The sequence below is a fragment of the Xiphophorus hellerii genome, chromosome 17 (assembly GCF_003331165.1).
Source record: "Xiphophorus hellerii strain 12219 chromosome 17, Xiphophorus_hellerii-4.1, whole genome shotgun sequence".
NCBI classification, from domain to species: Eukaryota; Metazoa; Chordata; class Actinopteri; order Cyprinodontiformes; family Poeciliidae; genus Xiphophorus; species Xiphophorus hellerii.
In genome coordinates, this window is record NC_045688.1 from 16,794,360 (window position 1) to 16,811,779 (window position 17,420).

At 39.8% G+C, this 17,420-nt stretch overlaps 2 protein-coding genes across 4 annotated transcripts in view; one reads left to right on the forward strand and one right to left on the reverse strand.

The window, feature by feature from the left end:
* Positions 1-303: 303 nt before the first annotated feature.
* LOC116736445 (NXPE family member 3-like) lies at positions 304-14,430 on the reverse strand. 2 transcript variants are annotated; one of them, XM_032588895.1, is made up of 9 exons: positions 14,239-14,430; positions 6,532-6,608; positions 5,432-5,603; positions 4,411-4,812; positions 3,219-3,511; positions 1,617-1,669; positions 1,406-1,438; positions 1,062-1,286; positions 304-982 (listed from the first exon to the last, which is right to left on the reverse strand). In XM_032588895.1, the coding sequence occupies exons 3-9, from the start codon at positions 5,561-5,563 to the stop codon at positions 426-428; spliced, it is 1,695 nt and encodes a 564-aa protein (XP_032444786.1). In that variant the 5' UTR covers positions 5,564-5,603; positions 6,532-6,608; positions 14,239-14,430; the 3' UTR covers positions 304-425. The 2 variants fall into 2 exon arrangements, with proteins under 2 accessions (XP_032444786.1, XP_032444785.1); XM_032588894.1 differs by lacking the exon at positions 6,532-6,608.
* Positions 8,845-17,420, forward strand: part of LOC116736437 (anoctamin-4) — a 46,814-nt gene continuing 38,238 nt past the window's right edge. The window contains exons 1-2 of one of the 2 annotated variants that reach the window (XM_032588883.1): positions 8,845-9,223; positions 13,092-13,166. In XM_032588883.1, the coding sequence (XP_032444774.1) occupies positions 9,001-9,223; positions 13,092-13,166 (298 nt within the window). In that variant the 5' untranslated portion in view covers positions 8,845-9,000. The remainder of the gene's footprint in view (positions 9,224-13,091; positions 13,167-17,420) is intronic. The other variant, XM_032588881.1, reaches the window with a different exon arrangement.

Sequence of the window (17,420 nt, forward strand, 5' to 3'; positions counted from 1 at the left end):
GCAGTCCTTGTCAAAAATAATAACAGTTGTGTGATAGTTACACTCCCCCAAAAACTTGATTCAAATCATGAAATGTCTATCATATTAATGTGGCATTTGTACCCATAATAAATGCCTGTAAATTTATGAACAAAACTGTAGGTGTGAAATTTTCTATAATTTTACATTCAACCCTTTAACTTATTGCCTCAGCATCAATAACTTAATAGGTGAAATTAAATGTAGAAATTCAAAAGATTTCTGATGGTGATGGACATTTTAATTACCATTACTTCGGTGTAATCTCAATTTAAGCTAATATTGTTTCTAGTGACTTAAGTTAGATTTTATTAGTCGGCTTGGGAAACTGTATCCATTCACAGACAATGTTCACCAGAGAAGACAACAGAAAACACATTCAAGAAAGTCCAAACTCCCTTAGTTCTTTATAAATTCTCAGTTTTGGGGCATATGTAAGACAAAACAACAGCTATCATGTTCTTAACTATGGGAGGTTGTGGGTGGAGGCTGTGCGGCAGGTGGTGGGCTATAGACATCTCCCAGGCGTCCACTAGTTTGACTTTTACTCTTTTAAATATTGCCCTGAGGACCTTGTCACGCTGTAGCGAATACCAGTCGCTGTTGGTCAGAGTCTCGTACAGCGTCAGCGCTTTGGGGTTCGAGGTCCTGATGATGACTAGAGTATCTGGAGACCTGCTCAACAGCCGCACCACCGCTTTCCGAATGTTCAGCAGACGTCGGATGTAGACCTCAATGGGGAAAGTGCTGAAGTGAGACCAGATGCCGATAACGACAACCGTATTGGTTCCCCCAACCACACGGTCCAGTTCGTTGGCAATATAATGGAGATTACTGATAGGGATGATGCGAAAACGGATAGGAGGGCCGTGGCTGCGGAACGTCAATAAAATGTTGTTTGCGTAATCCAAAGCCAGGAACGGTCCGGTTTGATTGGAACTCCGCAGGTCAAACTCCTTGAGATCTGAGGCAAAGAGAACAGAAGAGGCAGCAATGTGAATCAGTTTAAACCCTAATGTCAGACATTTGTAATGGACACATACCTGGTAGCGATTGGTTTAAATATTCAAACCACTGTCTAATGGTGGAGTCTCCATACAGGTGGAGTGCTTTGTTTTTCAGACACTGGCTGATTGCTGTGATGGTGTTAAACTGGTGAACTGTGGTGCCATCTAGTGACCGCCAAGCACCCTGGTAGTAATAACCAGAGGGGCTAGACTGCATAGTTTTTTTTACTCCACCAGAAAAGTCCCAAGGGAAGTTGAAATCTAAATAAATAGAATGCAAAAAAAAAAAAAAAGAATAATTATAAAATGATTTAAAAATTCCTACATGTCAAATTGTCAGAAGACTGGATGTTTGCAAGCATTACTTCTTATAACCTTACCTGATCTGTAAAAGTAATCAAATTGACTCCGAACTGGAAGAAGAAGAAAGAATTGGAAGTAGGTAGATTAATTAGTTTTTGATTGCAGATTAATACTCATTATGGACAATCTGCAGACAGACGAGTTCACCTAACTTTTTTTTCCTCATGCCATGCCTGCCATGTATTCAGCAGTAGTGACATTACGAAGGTGGCGGTAAAAATGTTCTACCTTGGACGTGTGCAGGTCCTGAAGCCGGAATGAAGACCTTCAGGTTGACGGCACTAACACAAAGATGAAAGACATGTCAACACATTCAGCGAAATAAACAAAAACTATTTGTTTGACTTTAGGAAAGTCAAACAAATGTTTACTAAAAGTTTTTTTTGTACGAGTCAGACTGAACTAGACGGCAGTTGCCCAAACTGGCAAAATTGTCCTGGGACGTTAAGACTATTAGGTTTCATTTGTGTTTGAGCTTTGATCACTTCCATGTTATTTATTATTATAATTATGCCTTACTGTGTGTAGATTCATTAATACTATTTTAAAGGTCTTGGGGTATCTGTTTATTCCTTTGAGTTTAGATTTACTTATTTATTCTTTCTTTCTGTTTCTTGTGTTTTTTAAATATAAAGCTTATTTGTCAGGGGTTTTCCTTTGGTGCCAAATCCTCTGACTTCCTGTTCGTTCCCTACGGTGTTGATTCATCATCCATCATTTGTCTCTGCCTGGTTGCCTTCTTCTCACAGCTGCATCCTGTTCCCAATCAGCCATCTGTCTCAGTAATCAGACTCCTTTGTATTTGAGCTCCCTGGAGTTTCATTGTTGTTCGTGTGCAATTAAAGCACTTATAAAGTATTTAGAAGACACGAAGTTGGCCGGGAGAATTTTATTCATTTATTTATTTATAATAAACAAGGGTATAGTGTGAGTTAAACTTGTAGTTACATCTCAGTCCAGTTGGTGGCAGTAATACACAAAGCTTGTAAGCTGCCGAAAAAGTACTGCAGAAGAAGAAGAAGATTGTTTTTCATTGGATCCTCTAGTTACTACGTCGGTCACCTGCCTAGTTCTCAATCTCAGCTTCTTGTCCTGTTCCTGTTTTCTACCGGTAAGTTGTTTTATTGTTCTTCATATTGTTTTCGGTAAAGCTTGTCAGCCTACCGAGGTCTTGTTTGCATTTTTGGTCCAGTTTTAAACCCACATTTTATGGCATAAATTACGCCAGACTAAATGCATTTCCATTCCAACCGGACTCTGAACTTTGCCAATATTCCGCTAATGTAAAAAAAAATAAAATAAAATAAAATAAACAAATCACAATTTCACAATTGCGGTGTAGAAATGCACGCGCCACCATCTCCTACCACTTCTTTTTGGTGATTTGTGCCAAGGCCAACATCCGGTTTTTTTATTAAGTGACTCGCGTCACTTTTCGGCGCATCCGGAAAAAAAAAAAACATCTAATCGTAGCGGCAACGCTTTTAAAAATTTTTTTAATTTTTTTTATCAAAGAACAAGTTCGAAATAGCCGGGCCTTCATTAAGCAAATTTATTTTCGAAATGTCAAATTGTGCAATTATAATGGAAATGCACCTATTGTCTGTAAAATCATGTATTATCGGATAACGTCAATTTGTGAAGCTCACTGCATTTCTCTTAATAGACGTATGTTGAGTCAAGAAGAACATGACTGAACATACATGAAATAACATGAAAATAATAATAATAAAATTTAAAAAAAAATAAAAACTACATTTCTACATTTTGTAATTTATATTTGTGTGTGCATACCTGGAGTGGTGTGTATAAATGTAACATTTCGCTTACCTTTGAAAGAGCTTTTCCTCCATTGGCCTGAGATATACTCTGAATCCTGCTTTGGCGTGGCTGATCCTGGCATCACAGCTCAAATTCTTTGGCTTGTAGCAGAACCAGGGCTCACCTGTGCTGAGATCCGTGTAGTTGCACAGCCTCTGACTTGAACGGAGGCATATGTTGCAGGTCGTCATTTCGTGCGCTGAACCCAGTCGGAAAAGACTGCGGAAATAGATTCTGTCAGGTTGCTCCTGGGTCAGCTTTTCCAGCACGGCGACTCCCTCACTAGGGTGGACCAAGGTCACCTTGCAGAAATGAGAAGAAACATTAGCAAAAGCGTTCAGGGTTATTTATCAGAAACACAAAACAAATTGATTCAGTTCCAGAAGACTTAAACATTTCCACACATTAAAGTACAGGTCAACAAAATTGCTTAATTTCATACAGAGAATGCAGCAAGTTTTCAATGTGTTCTTTCAAATTTGACATAAAAAAATGAGCTTGTAGAGTGTTTTTAAATCCTGCCCAGCACACATACTATCTATGCTAATAGCTGCTTTGGAGGATTAAAAGACTATATGAAAACACATTTCCTCGTTTGTTAAGCTAGTCCTGTTTTAACAGTAGCACAACACAAGATATTTATGTTGAAAAATCTGTTGAGTCCAAAAAAACTCGATTTTAAGCATTTATAAACTCTATATTAGGCTATATGCTATGCTATTTCGTTTTTCCTCAAATTATCAGTAGTAATTTAGAAGATAACTCTATACTTCCATATTAAAAAAACCAAAACATGTCGTGTGCATCTAAACGTGAGGAAATTAATTAGATTTTTTTGTGACATGAACTCCAGTCAAGTCTTTGAAACTTCTGAGTCTCCCATTGTGAAGAGTCAACTTTTTTTGGGAGGGACGGGGGGGTGAAAGGAGTGCAGTTTACTTAGATGGTTTGGACTTGTTTAGAGAAGAGTCAATGATTATATGGGTAGACGGATGCTGAGGTTGGAGCCACAGGGCAGGAAGACCAAAGGGACATTTATGGATGTAGCAAAAAAGGACATGAAGTTAGTTGGTGTGAGGTAGGACTACATGGAGACAGATGAATCGCATTTCCCTGTAGGGAAACGGTGACAGAGAAGTCTTCCTACATTATTGAAACGCATTTGTGTCAAACGACGGTTTACCATACAACTTAGTCTCACCTCAACGTGTGCGCTTCCTTCCCAGAGTAAAGGGAATACAGCAGTGTAGGAGCCATTGCGATGATCGAAAACTCGCCCTGCCACGCCTGCGTTAAGGGTAGGGTTGTGCAGCCGAGCGAGCAGGAAGTCTCCGCCACACGTTTTGGGCCGACCGTGGAAGTCGGACATTTTTATCAAAACCTCCAGCTGACCCCCTACAAACCAACTTCCCCGTTCGTTTGGGAGAACGGTGAAGGTGCTGTGAGCGGGATCACTGGTGTCATTCAAGGAGAGGTGAGGTAGCAAAGAAAGCGTTTCGGGCCAGGCAATTAAGCGTTTCAGAGAATTTGCCACTTGCGCCTCCTTTGGTGATAGTGAATGGAAGGAGCAGCTGGTTTTAGCAATACTGTTGGTGAGTTTTGCCTGAAAAAAAACAAAACAGCAACACAAATTAGCTGGCATAGTCACACAGAATTAAAATCTATCAGTTATTTGTTTTGCGGTATGAAGATTTCTGTTTCTAGGTTAATTGTTCAGCTGTAGCTTCTCGAAGACTCATTTACAGAAAGGAGTTTTCTACACCCAAGCATCTGTATCCATGCCTTAAATCACCATGTGCAATTCAAAGCTTTGTTACACCAAGAAAACCTTTGCACCCACCAACCCCTGGCATTATTTTTGTATACATGCTCAAACACTGATATACTTGAACACAACATACTTGCAAGTACGTTAAAGCCTCTGCACATATGTGCGCAAACACCAAAAGGAGATCTTTGAGGGTTTTTTTTTCATACTTCTGCACAAGGATCAGATTTCAGGATTTACAAACTTGTTGCTACTGTTACAAGTTGAGTTGTGCAACAGGCCTTCTCTCTTTTCTTGGTCAAGAGAATAATTTCGGTATCAGTCTGAAAAATGTCCCCCTATACGTCTGGAGACATGACAAATCTTGGCAAACACATCCAACCTTTAATACACCTTCACATTATGTACAGCTAATCTCTGCAAGTCAAATCCCTCATAAGACTCACAGACTCACCTTGGTTACTTCACATGTTCTTAAATAATTGTCTCTGTACAGCAGCAGAATAATGACATTCAGAGTCAAGAGGAGGTAGATAACTCTGAACTTCAGACAGCAAAAGGCTCTCCAGGCTGGTGGTCTCATCATCAGTGATGTCTTTGTTCGATCCCAGGTTAAAATGTAAAAGCTGAAAAAAAAAGCAAATGTGTCATTAGGAATCATTCTCATGTGTTTTATTTTTCCATTTTATTCTGTTTCGTATATTAGTTGTTTTCTTAAAATCTGTTTTGTTGCTGTTTTATGTTGAAAACAAGTCAAATGTAGATTTCTCCAAAGAATCTTTCTCAGCACATTTCCTTTATCTGCTATTGCTATTAAATTGCTTTTTTTATTATTATTATTTTACATTTTGGGTAAAAATCTTGAATGTTTATTTATAATAGTGCCGACTTCAAGCAGAAACATTTTTGCTCTGTAGATGTGTTGAGTTTGACCTCTAACCTATTAGTGTCCAGACAATTTAAGTTCTCTATTAAATGAGTTTGAGATCAGCATCACAAATACGAGTCCTCTATTTTTTTTTTTTACTGAGACCAACAGGGGGCACTGTAGATACTTTAAAAAGAATGTCTTTGCATCTGACATTTTCCAAAGTGGAGGGTTGCAAATGGCAAGTGGATGAAAACATCTTGCATCACTGCAAGTTATGATTTCACAAAGTTCCTCGCTGACGGTTCACTGTTTTTCCTCCAGCTTACTCTGCTGGAGGAAAAACAGTTATCACCTCAGATATTTTTTTTTCAAAACCCCAACCTGTTTTGTGGCCGGTTAGGTTTGTGTAAGAATATTGATACACACAACAGACCATCTCGTCCTAGCGCAAAAGCTTTACATCAAAACACGTGTTGTTTTTCCATTAAGCAAATTTATTTCCTAGTTCAATTTGCACATTTTTGTTTTTGGTCAGTGGAAACGCAGCTATGGATGGGCCCCGCAAGGAGGTTACAAAAGACCTCATTAAGCCTCACTACCCTAGGTTAGGGGAATGATGTGACTGAAGATTTTGATTTTTTTTTTTTAACATTGCGTTCAAAGAAGAAAAATCTAGTTTTTACTTGAAGGTGGTGAGGTTCTGTGTCTAGGAAGGGGACACAGCTCTTTTCTGGACAGGAACAAAACCCCAAAGACGTCTCTAAAGAGATCAAAGATTTGGTTTCAGGAGCAGCAGGCTTCAAGTAGGGACCAGTTACTGTTTTTCTGCAGTCAGTGTGTGTCATCTGCTGTTTGCATGTGCTGGGTCGGGCTTGGAACCCGTTTAGAACTGCTTGCGACTTTTTTTTTTTTGCATTTGGAAAATAAGAAATGAACAGTAAATTGTTGCTCTCAAAGGGGCTTTTGTACTTAGACATTCATTCTCATTTAAATTCTCCACACTTTGTCCATTTGTGGACAGTGCTGAACAAAATAACTTGAATTAGAAAATTTTTTCTTAAAAACGAGGGAGCATTTGAAGAGTGTTTGTGATGCGTTACACAAAAAGTGGCGCCCTTTAAGCGTTTAATTCTGATGAATGTTGCTACTAGCTACTGAAAACCACAAGAAAACAGTTTCTCAAAACCAAAAAAATACATTCAATGTAAAAAATCTCCCTATATTCTGCTGTCGTGTCAACCAATACACATCGCCATTAACAACAACCAATCAGGACCAGGAGGAGGGTCTTAGTGCTGTCAATCACTCTCCTGCACGTGCTGCTCACAAGCTCCCCCTTTCTCATTGCTGCGCCGCAGCTGGGTCACCGGCCATGAATGCTAACGCTAGCTTAGACCAGCCACACATGACGGCAGATTGACAGCTGTCCTGTGAAGGTAAGTTGTTTCTCTAACATTAACGCATTTATCAGAGCATACGTGGGCATGACTGACAGCGCTAAGACCCGCCTCCTGCTTTTGACTGGTTGTTTTTGACCTTTTTGTTCCAGATCGCACTGAGATGGAGGAGGCAGAGGAACTTGATTCCTCATACTGTCGCAACATGATGAATGTTTTAACAAATATGTTAATAGAAAAAAAACAATTTTTTTTGGAAAACCATTTAACGCTTAAGGTCCTTGAACCTGTAATTCTCTGAACTTATTCTAACTGAATGACATAACTGAACATCTAGAATCGTCTTTTCTGGCAGTGGTTCATCATTACTGAATCTCTACATTACTGAAGCAAAAAAAAAAACCCAGGAGAAAATAGTTTGAGATCCTTAAAACATTATACACGCGCAGCCTGAAATGACTGAACAGCCAAACGCAGCTCAGCCAACACCCTGACCTGAGGCTGGACCACGCAGCGCCTCCAAATGTGGAGCATTATAAAGGATGGCTGCAGCTGCAGATCTGGGTTATTTCCCCTGAGCTGAAGGTTCTTCCTCAAGGTGAAGAGTTTTTTTCCCCAGCAGTGTTTCGCCAGAGCTCAAGGCCAGAGATTTCGACTCTGCTTTCGTGGGGGGGGGAATCTGTCTTCGCTTGTTTTAGTTTGACCTTGGAACTGTGAGAAGGTGGTTGGGACGTTGGCGCCTCATCATGACTTAAAAAAAAAATAAATTCATCACATCACCTTTTTTTTATTATTATTGTTTATGCCTCAACACTTTAAAAAAGTATTGTAAATAACTCAAATAATTACGCAACGTTAAGACATCAGTTGGGATTAGACTACTGCTAAAGGGAAATTATGGATTAATCATTCTAAGCATTACTTTATATGAGATTTGTGTTTCATTAGTTTTCAGTTCTTTGTTGTTTTTTTTGCAGACTTTCCTCCAAATGCTTCTTTAAAGCTATTTAAGTTTAGCCAATCTGTTTGTAATATGTTGAAATGATCATTTGTTAGGTTATATAACCCTAAGATTAGCCTCAGAAACCAAAAAATAAACATCTTTTTATGGATGTTTTTGTTTGACCTTTCAGTAACTTCAGGGGTGCCCAAAGTGGGACCTGTGGGTGACTAAAAGACTGTGGGATGATTTGTTTGTGTCTGCAACTCAAGAACGGTCCAGTCAGTCGGAAAACTTTGAATTATACTGAGAATAATGTGGAAAATTTAGATTTTTGTTGATTTATGAATTTAAAAGTCAAAGATAAGGACTCTCAAAGTGAGTGAGCGACTTTGATTTACCCCCCCAAAAACTGGCTTCCTCTTATAATTTAATCATTATTATAGGAACCAAAATCTTTTTTTGTTGTTGTTTCAGAAAATAGAGAAATGGTGACTTACGAACTTCTGTGTTGCTTAAGAGTTTCAAATGTGATTTCCAACAAACTGGACACAAATCCCAGCGTGTTCACATTACCAAAACTGCGTGAAGCAGCCACGCCCGCGGTCACGCGCAAAAAGACCAGCATTATCGTCCAGCGCGTGGAAAAAGCTGAGCGCGAGCTCAGATGGAAGCGAGGGGGGTTGAGGTGAGCGCGTGTCCCCGCGTGCTGTGCGCGTCGCAGTGGGGAGGGGTCCAAAGCGAAAGGCGGTGCGGGGAGCGTCGCCTCGCCCGGCGGAGCCGCGCGTAATGCTGTGCGGGCTCCGCGGAGGAGGATGCTGGATCATGAAGCGGCGGCCGACGTGCGGCTGGTCCAGCAGATCGGCGCGAGCATGAAGATCCAGGGCGGCGGCGGCGGCGAGCACGTCGGTTGCAGCAAGGTCGGAGACGGCCAGGTCGTGTGCTTGCAATGCCAGGATGAGGTGGTGCGGGTCTGCCCGGGCAGCCCGCGCAGTCCCCGCCGCGCCTTCACCACGCGCCTCTCCTCCGGGTCCGCAGGTATTAAAAAAAAAAAAAAAGGCATCCTGTGCAGCATCCAGACTTTGATATGATGTTTTACAACTGTTACCTTTACTGAAGATCTAAAGCAGAGGTTCAAAAGTAGTGGGACACTTTAGTCCAACTCAGGTTTATACTCAGCTACTACACGTTCAAAAAAAAAAAAAAATTATAATTATCTAGAGTTTGGCTGTTCTCACTGAGCATTTTTGCTGTGATGTTGTTCATTCATTATGTGATGAATTATGGATGATAGGGTTTCCTGCTGACTTCCAACAGCTTTGGAAATAAATTACGTCTGCAGGGTCTCTCTGTAAAAATGGAGTCAATTGTAATTGCTTCAGCTGGAAGAAAGAGAAAAAAAAAAGAGCCAGTCGGTGATAAACAGAACCTCAGTGCCGCTGCGGTTCTGTTTGGATGCAGCTGTTGGTGTAAGATTAGAGAATTAGAACAGGAAGTGATTTTGAAAGGAACTTTTTGTTGATCTTTTTAATAAGCAGATACATCTGTTGATGACTCTGTCCTAAGCAGAAATGTAAGGAAGCATCTGAAATATTCTGCGGTTCATAAAGAACAAAGTCATTTCATTTATTTTTATGGGATATTCCAGGAAACGTATATCGACCAATCCGCCTATGGGCAGATGTAACGTCATGATTTTTGGATTATTGGTTGAGTGACATTTAGCCTATTTTTGGGCCATCACAAAGCCATTGGCCATTGTAGATAGAAAGAGTACATTTCCTCCAAAAACTCAGAAAAACCCTGATTGATTTAAGACATTTACTAGAAATTTTCTAAAAAGATTTTTTTTTTTTTTAAATGTTTGATTTCTGGGAATTTTCTTAGTGTGAAAAGTTTCAAAACTCAGAAAATTCCAAGTTTTTTTTCTTGAAAATTTCTGAGATACATCAAAAAAAAAAAGGGTTTTTTTTACCAGAAAATTTTCAAATGTTGAAACTCACAAATTTCCAAGTTTCTTATACAAAATTTCCTAGATTGATCCTAAACATTTCTGTTTGTTCTCACAAATTTTGGGCTTTTGAAACTGAAATTTCAACATTTTTTCTTAAAAAAAATTGTGAGATTGGTCTCAAAATTTCTGATTTTTTTCTTGCCCGTTTTCAGCTTCTTAAACTCAGAAATTTTCTGTTGTTTTTTGAGGGGTTGTTTTGTGAAAATTCCTGAGATTAATCTCAAAATGTACGATGGCCATAACACGCTGTCATAACACAGGGCATCCCTATGAATGATGGAAAACCGTAATAAAGCAGCATTAAATTCAAAAAACACACCTTATGTTGTCATTTTGATTTGATGTTTTGTATTTAACAAAGTTTGGCACAGTTTAGGCAATTACTAATCTCTATAAATTTATTAGTCTTATTTGAGATTCCCACATACTTTCTCCAATTTCCAGAATAAATTCATCCCCGTTGTCTTTTTAGGGGAGCAGGTTATTGACATGAATGTAGTGAAGACGAATGAAGATGATGAACTTCAAGAACAGTTGTCAGGACAAACTGAGACTGATAAAGATGGACGCATGAATCAGGATGAGAATCAGGGCAGTGAAGGCGAAGAAAAATATCTCTGCTATGGAATATAAATCACCTGTCTGATTTCTGCGCTCCTATTTCTGACCTTATCTTTAAGACGTCTGTCCTAGCAGCGTAAGTCCAACATCTGGGTTAAGGTTAATCCAGCAGGTTTGTGGTTTGGTTTTTCTTGCGCCGAGACAGATTAATGATCACTGCAGCCTCCCCTGAAAGCTGGCGTTCCACATTAGGGCCGTAGTTTTCGGTGTGGAGGTCGTTTTGTTTGTTAACCATAGGATAAATGAATAATGGAATCGTTCTGTTTATTCCTTTAAGTCCACAATAAAAAAAGGAATCATTTAGATGTTATCCATCAAAATGACTGCCATTGTCATTAGGCGTGTACGGGAATTTAAAACTCCCAAGATGATCCAAGATATTGAGTTCAGAGTGAGACGGAGTGAGATTTTAATTTTACTTTTAAAGAAAACTTCAAAGATTAAATTTATGCAGCAGAAATGCCTTTATGCTGCATTTTTTAAAAATAAATTTGACCAAAGCCTTTACTGGTGCTTTTTCTTATTTCCAAATTTCTTTCAGATCATAGCACAGCGCTTCAGCTATGCACAGTCTGTTGTACAACATTTCCCATTTCAGAGTTGCTGTTGATGGCTTGCACTGTGATTCTGACGAAACTCAACATACGCGTAAACGTCCTCAACCCTTAATCCCCTAAATTAACCGATAAATGTCCAGCCATTTTATTAGCAATGCTTTCCGCCTGCTTCATTGTCCGTGCAGTGACGAAGTTGCTTTGTTGCCATTTACGGTTCTCACTGGAAACCCAAAGAACTGCAAAGGAAATGATGTAGAGCAGTTGGGGCAACTTTTAGTAGAGTCTTTCGTCTTTGAGAAAGACGAGTACGGGCGACCCCTAGTGACGAGGCGGTGAGCAGCGCTGCACCCCGCGCTGACTAACTGCATCTTAACACCTAAAATAAAAGAATTTTTTGAGTCGAGCTTTCATTGGGCTGATAGAAAAAAAAATTGCAACTCGAGTCTATTTTTCCTTTTATTATTCTTTTAAATTACAAATAGTCCAAAGATGTTATTAAAGCGCAAAACATTTGTAGTAAAGAACAGCTGCTTTTTTATTATTTCTGTGTGTTTGACGTCATCGGAAAGCTTTGAATCCACACTTTTCTTTCAGAACCTATAAATGACTCAAAGCAGTAGCAGAGAGATTTTACTGGTGGCTAAAAAAAATAAATAATGTGAAATAAAAGACAGCAAAAAAAGTAATACTTTTCAAAAAGAAATTATACTGCAGAGACAAAAAGAATAGAGAAAAGGCAAGTATATGTGAAATTTAATGAGCGATTAGAAACTGAAGATTAAATAATTAGCCTGATGTCCTGAGCAAAATATGTAAGTATTTTAATTTCTTTTATTTACTGTTTACTCAGCGTTGTCAGCTTTCAGAGGTTTGTTCATAATTAGTTTTAGAAAATAGTGGCAGTCGAACTTGACACCCTCCTTGTGGTGGCTTTGAGATATAACACCTCAATAGGAGCTTCACCCTTAAATATAACGAACCAACAACAAATTCTGCATATAGTGGTGATGCTGCTGAAACGTGTCACTGAACGCAGCACAAATGTATAGATGATGAAAAAAAGGCACCAAATCCTTATGTAAATGTTCGTGAATCCGCTTGTGCGGCACAGCTTTCTGCCGTAGCAAGTTAGAAAGGCAACATTAGATCAAGAATAATGAAAAAAAAAACACTTTTTTCACATTGATTTATTATTTCCCTGTGTCTCTCTTTAGTAGGATTGTTGAAGCTATTAAAAATAGTTTTGACAGCCAACATGGTTCTTTGATCTATTGTCAATGTCTTCATAGGACAGTCGCACAAGCGGCTTCTGTTTTCAGATGTTATCCCGATGACTTTGAAAGCCCTAATCTCTATTCCTCCATCGCCTCCAAGGTTAAGAAAGGTTACACTCAGTGTGGCCTGACATTGTTCAGGGTGCCAACACTGCAGGATTAGAGTTTCATTCTCGTAACCTTGCAGGTTCAGGAGTTTTCTCCACCTCCCCCCCGCTGGAGCAACACAACACCCAGGGGTTGCTTGACATATTTGAAACTGCGAGACAAAAATATTTCCCCTTACCTTCGGACTACAGAAACTTTTAATTGCAAAAGCATTGATTGTAAAAAAAACCGAACCGATGCTAGCCTTGCGCTGAGGAAATCAATATCTTTTTTCTTCCCTCCCGCTGCAAGTTACTTTGGATAACACACCGCCTTATTTATGTGTCCCACAGACCGGGAACCCAGCAGCAGCAGCTACAACGTGTCTTCAGGAACATTTTACAGCTGCGTCAGTCAGATCACCATCGGTAAGTCTCACAGGAACTCAATTATTGGTTAGAGGAGGGGGGGAAAAAATGCTTTAAATATTTTGCCGTTCATGTGCACAGGATGGTTTTGCTGTGTGGTGGTATTAAGTATTGCGTAGGACACTTTTCAAGCTGCCAAAACCAAAAGGGCTCTACTGCAGTGGTCATCGCCTCACACAAAAGGTCAATTTCAGATAGATTTTCAAGAAGACTGAGGTTGTTTTAGCCTGATGGAACGAGAGCTGTGATTTCCAGACCTGGCACACACACACACACACACACACACCCACACACACACAATCTACTGTTATATCTAAAAATCCATTTTGACTAGACAAGACTATATTGGACTATCCGGAAAGGTAATTTAAGACATCTGTATTTACATTCTTACTAGTAGGAGTAATAATTCAAGATATCTTCAGTTACACTTTGACGAATCAAAATCCCCCTTCCAGACATCTCAAACGACGTCACCGGATCTGCAGTTTATGACATCTCACATGTAAACATTACAATTTTAGATATCTGAATTAAGAGTTGCGTGGAAGGCCGACATGCGCTCTCACTGAGCTGTCCAAACAGCTGCCTTCAGAATTTTAGGCTCCCCACCACAAACTTGTCAGAAAATGTCACAAAGTCGAAAGAGCTCAGCAGTGTGGCCTGTAAGGAAAATGCTAAATTTCATCAACTTGAAGACTGCTTCAGAAATCTGCCATTTTTTTTCCTCCTATTTATTCACTTCCGACAAACACAACTCACTTAAAAACATCTTTGAAACTCTGAAAGTTCTACTGTCAACCCATTCCCAAATTCCCTAATTTACTTTATGACTCGACATAATTTAACTGTAGACGTCTGAAATTGAATCCTCCATACAACTCAGTGGTAAAGCTGACATAGTTTATACTCGTCAGTAGTCAGAATGTAATTAGAAATATCTTAATTTACTAATACGTCTACGTCCTCTAGTCATAAACTAATTTAAGCTATCTGAAATTAGTGCGGTGAAACCGATTTTATGTTATGACGGCCTGCCATACTCGCCCTGATTACTCCTGGACTCACCCACCTGTTTGTAAAGATGGTCCGGGACGCAGCAGCAGCAACTTCCTGTGCTTCCTGGGCGGACTTCTGTTCCTATAGCTACATCTATCGTTGGATCGATAAAAAAAAATAAAAATCCAATAGAGTAAAATACGTCCGCTTCCTGTGCTCCAGACGCTCCGACGTATCAACACGGAAGTTCTGGAAGCAGGTGACGTCATCGCGTCTAAGGTAGCTCCTAAAAGTTTAACCCTCTTATGACCATATGTCGGCGTATTAGGACCGTTATATGACAGAAAAGAGTACATTTTCGCCAAAAATCTCAGAAATGTTTTGGTTAACCTAAGAAATTTTCTACAAAAACGTGAAAATTCCTGAGTTTGAAAAGCTGAAAAAATGTTAGAGAAAAAGTTCCAGAATAATCAGAGAATTTTTCTAGAAAAGAAAAAAAATAGGGAAACTGATTTCCTGTCCCCATAGGTTTAACAATGGGGCCAGATTTATTGGAATAGATTTTTTTTTCTTTCTCCCTTTAGAAAAATAAATAAAAAATAGTTTAAAAAAACTACTTTTTGAAATTGCGTTTTAATTTTTTTCTAATTAGTTCGGAAACAACAAAATTTGATAAAAGAACAAAGCAGGAGAAATCTCTATGGAGTCTTCTTGTCTACAGCACTGTTGGGTCTGTATGTACTTCCGCCATTTTCTCACAGTCAACCACTATGGACCTTACCACAGGGGCCGCTTTTCATTGGCTGATGCCCATTCTACGTGGTCACGTGCGTGTCCATCTCACAAACACACTTAGCTTCCCGTTAGCTAAGTACAGCATAATGGCAGAACTGATACAACTTCTACACCTTGAAGCCTGTCTGCTACACAGTCTTACGTTAGCTAAACAGATCAATATGCAATGTGTCTGTATCTGACATACACTAAAGATTTTATTTTAGCAGAAAAGGCTTCGGACTAAACTGTTACTCCTGTTAGCCGCTCTAGCACCAAGTACAGCTAGTCAATCAACCGTCGCTGTGTTCAGGGAAGCGCTGATTAATAATCGAGAAATAAATATCAAGCCTGGAAACTTGATAACGGACTGAATGTTATGTTTTTAACGTAATCTTTGCTCGTCTTGCGGGGCGCCGGCGGTTGCCACGGTAACAGGTGTGCTTAAACTATAAAGAGAGAGAGAGAGTAGAAAGGTAGGAGTGGTTTTGAGTTGATCACCTGTTCGGATTATTTTACCTTTGTTTCCCTTTGCTGTGGCGCATTACAGCCGCTGTAGTTTCTAAACGTTGGACTAATTACCTCGATCGTTTGTGAGTTTACGTCATTCACACAGTGGTGGGCCGTCAGGGCCTGCAAGGCCTTCTCTGCTGGCCTAAAAATATCTGGATCACAGACTGATGTTAATTATATTTTGTCCATGAATACGTATTAAATAAATCCAAATGGTCTGTCCGCTTCCTTTCATTGCTAGCCCCCTGGTTGCGCTGCTTCCAGACGTGTATTTTCATATTTAAGCATTTAACCAATCACATTTCTGCCACTATTTGTTGCCAGGTTCAAAGAAATCTGCCTGGAGGCCTTCACAATCAGCTCCGCTGGCCCTGTAGCATAAAATAAATGTCGATCAAACTGTTGCTTCAACCAATCAGATTTTGAGTTGGCGACACCAAGGCCCTCTAACAGGCGTACGGAAACGTCAGCGTATTCACACGCTCTGATTGGCTAGTCAAAGAGTGTACTAGCCAGAGCTAGCAAACTGCATCTGTAGCGAGCTGCACAAGCAAAGATATTGTTTTGTTGATTTAATAGCTGTTTTGTCAACCCACAATGGGTAAAGGAGGAGAAGAAGAAATGGATTTGGTTGGAGATTTACTGTCAAAGCCATTTTCAAGACGGACTTTTCAAGAAAAGCTGGACATTGTTAAGCAAGGTCGGGTAACTCCGAAGCTAGCAAGGCTGTCACAACCGGGAAAAGGATTTGTCCGCCACTTTCAGTCTACTAACTAAAACTTATGCCAGAAATAGGACCGGGCAGGCTCGACTTTCAGCATTAGCTTCGACGGCGATAGAAAAGGACTTCTTCATGGAACTGAAACGCACGGATAATCTGCACAACAGAGTAATTGAAATCTTCTTGAGGAAAGAAAGGAGGATGGATTTTGTGTACAAATAATCAGGATTTTTGGTGAGTAAAATGTTGCTATATTCCTAAATAATATTGTAATTTTATCAGGTTATTTTTGATGCTTTTTTTTATGTGTGTCGCAGCTGTAGACGTTTTATAGCCATAAAATAGTTATTGAGGGTTGGATTGATTCAGACGGAGCACTACTGAAGGCCTAGGTGTGAAATGCACTGCCCGCCACTGCATTCACAACAAACATCAAATGGAACAAAAATATATTTCATAAAATTTTAACAAACAAATGGCTTCTACCGCGATAATTATGTGAAATTAAATGAATTATATCCCAACTTCAGAAGATTTGCCTTTACCTTTACAGAGCTCTTTGGTTCCTCCTGTCAGTCTGTAGCTTCTCATATTGAGGTCAAAGTTCAGATCTACCATAACTGACTGACACCTGCTGGCCTCAGGTTTGCAACCAGCTTGTGACTGAGAAACCAGTAACCTCCTCCCAGTTGATGACATGAACTTGTTAGTTCCTCTGTCCATTTAGTAGCTGATATATTGTGAAAATCTGGTAGAAATGATGCACTAATGGAGTCATGTTTACATAGAAACAACGCGCAGCGATGCTTTGTTTGTGAGACTTGCGGTCACGTGGGTCGGTTGTGGGCGGAGCTTGGTAAGGTCCATAGCCGCTACTACTGGAACCACATGAGAAAATAGACACATTTCAGCATCAAATTAAGAAAACAGTTTGCATGGTCTCTTCCTCCTCTCTTCTTCTTTAAAGCCTAATGACTGACAGCTTTGGAGCGTAGAGCTACACTCTATTGGGCTTTTCAAAGACAACGCTCTACAGCCTGCTCTCCGACATCAAAAAGAGCCGGCTGTTATTTAAACGCCGCTGCTTTTGTCTTAAAGAAAAGAACCGGTCAGCATCACTGTAGGTTCTTAAAAGTTCTAATCGATCCTAATCCTGCGGGTTCTTTATTGTCGTTGGGATTTACTGCAGTCCAGCAACTCAGAGTCAGTGTTCCCCTTTGGGCAAAGATTTGGTGAAGGGCGATATA

Excerpts from the sequence above, each read along its gene's own strand:
- LOC116736445 (XM_032588894.1), bottom strand. The coding sequence starts at position 5,563 with ATGATGAGACCACCAGCCTGGAGAGCCTTTTGCTGTCTGAAGTTCAGA. Across the intron at positions 4,813-5,431 it reads GAACATGTGAAGTAACCAAG|GCAAAACTCACCAACAGTAT; the intron begins GTGAGTCTGTGA and ends GTTTTTTTTCAG. Across the intron at positions 1,287-1,405 it reads TGATTACTTTTACAGATCAG|ATTTCAACTTCCCTTGGGAC; the intron begins GTAAGGTTATAA and ends CTATTTATTTAG.